The sequence below is a fragment of the Solanum lycopersicum genome, chromosome 3 (genome assembly GCF_036512215.1).
Source record: "Solanum lycopersicum chromosome 3, SLM_r2.1".
Classification (NCBI taxonomy): domain Eukaryota; kingdom Viridiplantae; phylum Streptophyta; class Magnoliopsida; order Solanales; family Solanaceae; genus Solanum; species Solanum lycopersicum.
In genome coordinates, this window is record NC_090802.1 from 44,784,245 (window position 1) to 44,793,441 (window position 9,197).

At 37.6% G+C, this 9,197-nt stretch overlaps 1 protein-coding gene across 1 annotated transcript; it reads left to right on the top strand.

Annotated features, from left to right (window-relative positions):
* The first annotated feature begins 4,420 nt into the window (after positions 1–4,420).
* LOC138347591 (uncharacterized) lies at positions 4,421–7,003 on the top strand. The gene is made up of 2 exons (XM_069295890.1): positions 4,421–4,799; positions 6,915–7,003. The coding sequence occupies exons 1-2, from the start codon at positions 4,421–4,423 to the stop codon at positions 7,001–7,003; spliced, it is 468 nt and encodes a 155-aa protein (XP_069151991.1).
* Positions 7,004–9,197: the final 2,194 nt, after the last annotated feature.

Below are 9,197 nucleotides of genomic sequence, written 5' to 3' on the forward strand. Positions count from 1 at the left end.
GATGCGTCTGAGCCAGCCACTGGGTTGTAGCTCGAAGAGGAACAGTGGCAAGAGGCCGTGGTAGAGGTCACGGGAGGACGTCCTCTAGAGGAAGAGGCCAAGCACCTGACCCATCTAGTGCTAGGGCGGTGACTCCTCCACCGACTAAGGAAGTAGTCAGAGAGGGTGAGGAAGGGGAGAATGAACAAGTGCAGAATGAGGAATTACAACCCCAACCTACCCTCGAGATGATTAATCAGGTTCTTGCTTATCTTAGCGGGTTATCTGATCAAGGCCAGACACCTCCTGTGTTTTCTGCACCAGCACCTCAGGTTCCGGGAGTACAACATGCAGCTGCTGTGGCTCCCCGCATAGATGCCTCATTGGAAATAGGCACGGTTCCTCGCTTGACTACAGGGCCTATAATGACAAGTGATCAGCACGAACTTTTCAGTAAGTTCTTGAAATTGAAACCTCCATTCTTCAAGGGTGCTGAATCTGAAGATGCTATGATTTTTTGGTTGATTGTCATGAGCTGCTACATAAGATGGGCATAGTGGAACGATTTGGCGTCGAGTTTGTGACCTATAAGTTTCAAGGGAACGCTAAAATGTGGTGGCGGTCATATGTTGAGTGTCAACCAGCACAGTCACCACCTATGACTTGGGCATCATTCTCTAGCTTGTTTATGGAGAATTATATACCCCGGACTTTGAGTGATAGGAGGAGAGATGAGTTCTTGAGCCTAGAGCAAGGCAGGATGTTGGTTACTGTGTATGAGGCTAAGTGTCGTGCACTATCCAGGTATGCCACCCAGCTTTGCTTCAGTCCACAAGAACGGATTCGCCGTTTTGTGAAAGGGTTGAGGTCAGATTTGCGGATTTCAGCCTTACAGGTAGCTGCTACAGCAAAATCCTTTTAGTAGGTGGTAGATTTTGTGATCGACATCTAAGAAGTTTCGTAAAGGAGGTAAGTTTAATGGTTCTTACTCCAAAGGGCAGGGTTCAGGAGGTTACCCAGCCCAACCTATTCAGTCTTCACTACAGGCTGTAGCTGGGGGTCCACCGCAGACAGGTCAACATTTCTCTGAGTTTGGAGGTTATCCCCAGACTCCGACGTTCTCACAGAGACCTATGCTTGAACCCAGAGAGTGTTATGGATGTGGGGAAATTGGACATATTAAGAGATATTGTCCAAAACAGAGTTACAGACCCCCAATAGTCAGAGGTAGAGGTGGTCATGGAAGAGGCTGCCATTCTGGAGGATGTGGTGGTCAAGGTAATGGTGGTCACCAAACCAACCGGGGTGGCGGGCAAGCTGGAGCGACTGCAGCACAACATGGTAGGGGCAACGGACAGACAGGTGATAGGGCCCATTGTTATGCTTTCCCTGGGAGGTCTGGAGCGGAGACATCTGATGCTGTTATCACATGTAATCTTTTGGTTTGTGATTGCATGGCTTCTGTATTATTTGATCCTGGATCCACATTTTCATATGTATCTTCCTCATTTGCTACTGGTCTTAATTTACATTGTTAATTGCTTGACATGCCTATTCGTGTTTCTACTCCGGTGGGTGAGTCTGTGATAGTTGAAAAGGTGCATAGGTCTTGTCTTGTGACTTTTATGGGGAGAAATACTCATGTAGACTTGGTTATCTTAGAAATGGTTGATTTTGATGTAATTCTGGGTATGTCTTGGCTTTCTCCAAACTTTGCAATCTTAGATTGTAATGCCAAAACTGTGACATTGGCCAAGCCTGGGACAGATCCGTTAGTGTGGGAGGGTGACTACACTCCCACTCCAGTTCGCATCATCTCCTTTCTTCGTGCTAAGAGAATGGTTAGTAAGGGTTGTTTAGCTTTCTTGGCACACCTCAGGGATGATACTACCCAAGTACCTTCAATTGAGTCAGTTTCGATAGTCCGTGAGTTTCTGGATGTGCTTCCTGCAGACCTTCCTGGTATGCCACCAGATAGAGATATTGATTTCTGTATTGATCTGGAGTCGGGTACTCGCCCCATTTCCATACCCCCTTATAGAATGGCTCCCGCTGAGTTAAGGGAGTTAAAGGCCCAACTTCAAGAGTTGTTAGGGAAAGGCTTTATTAGACCAAGTGCATCCCCTTGGGGTGCTCCTGTTTTGTTTGTGAAGAAGAAGGATGGAAGTTTTCGGATGTGCATTGACTTCAGACAACTGAATAAGGTAACTAGTACCCTCTTCCTCGCAACAATGATTTGTTCGATCAGTTACAAGGTGCTTATACCTTCTCAAAAATTGATTTGAGATCTGGTTATCACCAATTGAAAATACGGGCAACGGATGTGCCCAAGACTGTTTTTCGGACCAGGTATGGGCATTATGAGTTCTTAGTAATGTCTTTTGGGCTTACGAATGCCCCTGTTGCTTTCATAAGCTTGATGAATGGGATTTTTAAGCCATACCTGGATCTCTTTGTCATTGTATTCATTGATGATATACTGGTATACTCAAAGAGCAAGAAAGATCATGAGGAGCACTTGAGAATGGTATTGGAAATGTTGAGGGAGAAAAAGCTTTATGCCAAATTCTCCAAGTGTGAGTTTTGGCTAGATTCAGTGTCCTTCTTGGGGCATGTGGTTTCTAAGGATGGAGTGATGGTGGATCCTACCAAGATTGAAGCAGTGAACAATTGGGTAAGACCTACTAATGTTACAGAGGTAAGGAGCTTTGTTGGTTTAGCTAGCTACTACCGTCGATTTGTCAAGGGATTTTCTTCTGTTGCTTCCCAATTGACAAACTTAACTTAGCAGAGTGTTCCATTTGTATGGTCAGACGAGTGTGAAGAAAGCTTTCAGAAACTCAAGACCTTGTTGACTACTACACCAATTCTTACCCTGCCAGTGGAAGGTAAGAATTTTATTGTTTATTGTGATGCATCCTATTCCGGTTTGGGTGCAGTGCTAATGCAAGAGAAGAATGTAATTGCTTATGCCTCGAGGAAATTAAAGGTGCATGAACGTAATTATCTGACCCATGATTTGGAGTTGGCTGCAGTAGTGTTTGCATTAAAGAAATGGAGACATTATCTATATGGGGTTAAGTGTGAAGTCTATACAGATCATCGCAGTTTACAGTATGTCTTTACTCAGAAAGATTTGAATTTGAGACAGAGGATATGAATGGAACTACTGAAGGACAATGATATCACTATCTTGTATCATCCGGGAAAAGCTAATGTTGTGGCAGATGCTTTAAGTAGAAAGGCAGGAAGCATGGGAAGTCTAGCTCACTTGCAGGTTTCTAGACGCCCATTGGCTAGAGAGGTTCAGACTCTGGCTAATGACTTTATGAAGCTAAAAGTAAATGAAAAGGGAGGATTTTTGGCCTGTGTAGAGGCAAGATCTTTCTTTCTTGACAGGATTAAGGGAAAGCAGTTTACCGATGAGAAATTGATCCGGATCCGAGATAAGGTGTTGCGAGGAGAGGCTAAAGAAGCAAAAATCAATGAGGAAGGTGTTTTGAGGATTACGGGAAGGGTATGTGTACCCCGCGCCGATGACTTGATTCACACTATTCTTACAGAGGCTCATAGTTCAAAGTATTCTATACATCCTGGTGCAACCAAGATGTACCGTGACCTAAAGCAAAATTTTTGGTGGAGTAGGATGAAGCGTGACATTGTTGATTTTGTTGCTCAATGCCCGAATTTTCAACAGGTAAAGTATGAACACCAGAGGCCTAGAGGGACACTTCAGAGAATGTCTATTCCTGAATGGAAGTGGGAGAGAATTGCAATGGACTTCATGGTTGGTCTTCCAAAGACAATGGGTAAGTATGACTCCATTTGGGTAATTGTTGATAGATTAACTAAGTCTGCTAACTTCATTCCGGTTAAGGTGACTTACAATGCAGAGAAGTTAGCCAAACTCTACATCTCAGAAACTGTTCGATTGCATGGGGTTCCACTCTCCATCATATCAGATAGAGGTACGCAGTTTACTTCTATGTTTTGGAAAACATTGCATGCTGAATTGGGTACTAGGTTGGATCTTAGCACTGCATTTCACCCTCAGACCAATGGTCAGTCTGAGCGAACGATTCAGGTTTTGAAGGATATGCTTCGTGCATGTGTGATAGAGTTTGGTGGTCATTGGGATAACTTCTTGCCCTTAGCAGAGTTCTCATACAACAATAACTATCACTCAAGTATTGATATGGCCCCATTTGAGGCACTGTTTGGGAGAAGATGTAGGTCTCCCATTGGGTGGTTTGATGCATTTGAAGTTAGACCTTGGGGTACTGACCTTTTGAGGGAGTCGTTAGATAAAGTGAAATTCATTCAAGAAAAGCTTTTAGCGGCTCAAAGTAGGCAGAAAGAATATGTAGATCGAAAGGTTAGAGACTTGGAGTTTATGGAGGGTGAACAAGTCTTACTGAAGGTTTCACCCATGAAAGGGGTGATGCGGTTTGGTAAGCGAGGTAAGCTTAGTCCGAGGTATATTGGTCCTTTTGATGTTCTGAAGCGCGTGGAGGAGGTAGCATATGAATTAGCCTTGCCCCCAGGACTGTCAGGAGTGCACCCGGTATTTTATGTGTCTATGTTGAAAAGATACCATGGGGATGGAAACTACATCATTCGTTGGGATTCAGTTCTCCTGGATGAGAATTTGTGTTACGGGGAGGAGCCTATTGCTATCTTAGATAGAGAAGTCCGCAAGTTGAGATCAAGGGAGATTGCATCCATCAAGGTTCAATGGAAGAATCGTTCAGTAGAAGAGTCCACTTGGGAGAAAGAGGTTGATATGCAAGAAAGATATCCACACCTTTTCACAGATTCAGGTACTCTTTCTCGCCCTTGTTTTTCTTCTTGTGATCATTCGAGGATGAAAGATGGGTAAATTGGTATCTATTGTAACGACTTGTTTAGTCGTTTTGAGTAGTAGAGTTTATTCCTGATAATAGTTGTCTGGGTCGACGGATCCCACGACGGACCGTCATGGGCACGCCGTACCATCGAGGAGGTCTCGTTCCAAAACACTTAAGACTCTGGAAAAATTGGATACTGAGATCGACTTTTTGAACTTCGCGACGGAATGGCAGGACGGACCGTCGCAGGCATGACGGGCCGTCAGAGACCTCTTAAATAAAATTGAGTCTATGAACTCTGTGATGACTCAGCAGGATAGACCGTCGCAGGCACGACGGACCGTCACAGGCTGCGTAACCCTGACTGGGTCGGATTTCTGTTAAAAGTTTTTAAGGGGTGTTTTGGACTATTCCTGCTTATGATTATAAAGTTAGTGGTTTAATGTTAATAATTCAATTACTTGGGGGTTAAAGAAGATAACCTTGAAATAAATAGTGGGTTACTTTTGTCATCTTTTATACTTAATTATATGGTAATTAGGGTAAAAGAAAAAGAGTTTGAATAAGGAAAAAAATCAGAAAGAGACAGAAAGAGAGGGAAAACGAACGAGAGAGGGAGAAACGAAGAGGAAAGCAAAGCATTGGAGAAGTAGATTGCTTGATCACGATTCTTCGGTGGAGATAGGTTATGGTTTATGCTATTCCGTAGTAAACTCTAAATAGCGATTGATATGTATTGGGTAATTTCGTAAAGTCTTCTATATGCTTAATTGTATGCTTGCATGATGTGATTATGTAATTGTAATGGGTTGGAAAGATGAGGTTGTGAAGCTTAAACCTAAAACCCTCTCTGTTAATGATGATGCCTTGGTATAAAAGAAGGCTTGATGAACTAAAAGAATGAGGTTAATGGATTGGGTATCACGCCCCGTCACAAGGATAGTATTAGTGGATCGGGTGTCACGTTCCAACACTAGGATAGTATTAATTGATCGGGTGTCACGTTCCGACACCAGGATAGTATTAGTGGATCGGGTGTCACGTTCCGACACCAGGATAGTATTAGTGGATCGGGTGTCACGTTCCGACACCAGGATAGTATTAGTGGATCGAGTTTCACGTTCCGACACCAGGATATTAGTAGTGGATCGGGTGTCACGTTCCGACACTAGGAAAGTAGAGGATCGGAGTGTCACGTTCCGACACTAGGATAGTATGAGGAGTATCGGAGTGTCACGTTCTGACACCAGGATAGTAAAAAGAATGAATCTTGAATTAGGTTAATTTACTCAAATTAAAGAACCTATTTCCCAAACGAGTATGGTGTGGAGGCGTGAGTCCTCATAGACGTGCTTGAGTTGTGGCCAATGGTTATAGTACTTGTTGTTGTTATCTGTTGAGTATGGTAGTCGATTTTATGTTATTATCTTATATATATTGCTTTCTATTTTGAGTTGGCCGATGATACCTACTCAGTACTTGTGTCTTGTACTGACCCCCTACTTGTATTTGTTTTCTTGTTATTTGTGGAGTGCAGCAAACGTGCCTACAACTTCGACTCGTCCGCAACTCTAGCCAGTCTTCAGCATAATCAGATTTCAGGGTGAGCTATTGTTCCTTGCTCGGACTGGATTCTTTCCTTCGCATCTTGATGTCTTGAAGTTCGGACATGGACCATCTCTTTTACTTATTTTATCTTCTTAGATACTCTTAGATTTAGTAATCTGAGGATAGATGTTCTTGTGATGATGACTTTCAGATTTTGGGGATAATGATAAGTTTTGAGTTTTAGAAGTTATTTATTGATTTCATTAATGAGTTTTAAGTCTTCCGCATTATATTCTGTTTCTTATGATTGAAATGTTGTTGGGGTTTAGATTGGTTGGTTCGCTCACAAAGTAGGATAAGTGTGGGTGCCACTCGCGGCTCGTTTTGGGTCGTGACAGTATCCTATTTTAGAAATAGTTATTTTTTAAAATATATTACTTATTATTAATATTTAAATAATAATAATAATAATAATAATAATAATAATAAAAGTATTATATGATAACTTGAATTTTAAATTAATTGTTTGAGTTTTTTTAGGATTCTTCTTGGTTGCTAAAGATAAGAAGACTTTTGCAGTGTTTTATTCTGCTCATTATTTTTACCTTATTCTCCATCAACACCCTTGAAGTAATTTGAGACAATCATCAATGGTAACTTTTTACTTTAAAAAAAAAATCTAGACGAATTGATTTCATAAAAATAATTATTAATAACTTATTAAGTCTTCTTCCTTACATAAAAATTTTTTTGGATAGATGCTTCCATTGCTTTAACTTTTCTCTTCTTAGTTCATTATATCGACAATACCAAAATTAATTCAAACTAAATTTTGATCCATATACATTCATATATATTCCAATTTATTTAAATAATACTCAAAGTCGATAGTATAAAAAATATTTAAACGTTATTTCAAAACAATCTTAAATTTATAGAGCGCCTTTAAAAAAAGAGAAGCTAAAAGAATCATTATTCTTTGAATATGAAAATATGATAATTAAATTAAAAGAAATAAGTATTTCTAAAATTAGGTGATGGTGTAATTTTTTTTGTCCATTGTCAGTGAATATAAATTAATATGTGAAAATACGATAGACTCGGTCAAACTCATCAAATGTTTTAATAGTTTCACAAGCAAGTTGCACTCTCCTATCCGTTTTATTTTATGTGAGGTAGTTTAATTCAGCATAGAAAGAAAGGATTATTTTAAAAATTTGGGGTTCAGAACTAGTGATAGAAATATGTGTGAAGGTAAATCATTTTATTAAAGGTAAAATAGTTATTTTATAGTTAAACTGTTTTTTGATATAAAAATATGTCACTCTTTTTGTGATCGACTAAAAAGGTAAGTCACATAAATTAGCACAAATGAAATATTTGATTTGAGTAATGAGATCACAATATTAAAAAAAATAAGTTTAAATTGTTAACAATTAAGGTTTGCTTAATTTTACTTGGAGTTCTTGGTCGAAAATTTCATTTGCAAAGAGAAGATATTTGAATAGATGAAGTTGAGAAATTTCATTATGAATAGGACACAAATATAAGAAAAAATTAGTAAATTAGTCACAATTCCTAACTTAATTAGTAAAAACATCTACACTTTAAAATATTTGTTCAAAATGTCAATAATTTAAAAATAATTTGTATCGAAATACAATTATTTGTTTATTTATTTATTTTTCAAAACAGTACAACATTAAATATATTCACTATCCATTTAGACTTCTTCTAGACTTTAATACCATTAAATTTATTTCCATCTTTAAGATTTTCATTTTTTTTTCTCTTTTACCATTTTCACCATTATAGTCTCTCATTGTTGAAGAAGAACTAATTATTCAAGTTCACACCAATTTGTTCAAATCTATCGATTAATTGAAGAAATCTCTCAATACATAAAGGTATTTTCGAAATCATCATTTATTTTGCGAGAGTTCATGAGATTTTGTTTTCGAAATAAAAAATTATGTTGAATTTTTTATTGTATTTATTACAGATTTTTTTTTCATTTTTTCGATTTTTATATGAGTTTGTTAACATACCCATCAAATATTTATGCATTTCGTAATTTTGGTATTTGAAACATTATTTTTTAAGATTTCGTTTTCATATTTGAGATTTAGTAGATTGTAATTTGTTTTAATCTACATAAACATTCATACATAATATGTTGTTTGATTTTTTTTTTGTATATTCATATTTAATAATTTCGAATTTGACTTTAGAGTTATTAATTCACAAATAAACACAAATTCAGATTTGAATTTGGTGAAAAGAATTGGAAAAAAGGAACATAGCAAGCGAAGAAGAAAGAGAGAGTCAAAGAAGAAGGTTGCGAAATTGGATTTATATCAGAATAATATTCATATTAACTTTTGTTTGTCAATTATTTTTATTTTACTCATCATTTGTATTTTTATTAAGAACATTGTATTTTTTTTTATTTGTACTGATTCAAATACGTACCTCATATGAATTTGTATTTCCTACGAATAGATGTATCTTATTTATAACAGTCAATTTGTATTTTTTTAGAATATTGTATTCTGATTGTATCATTTCCACTATGTATGAGATCTCATATGAATTTGTATTTCTTAAACATATATGTATGTTGTTTTTCAATAGTTAATTTATTTTTTTTTAGAATATTGTATCCTTATTATATTATTTTATTATGTATGCTATCTGTTTTCCAGAATATTGTATTCTTATTTCTTTCGTAGTCAATAAAAAATATTTTTGTATTAGTGTATTTTGGAAATTTATTTTTTTAAAAAAAATTGATGCCTAAAAAGAAAAGACGAAGAAATATGA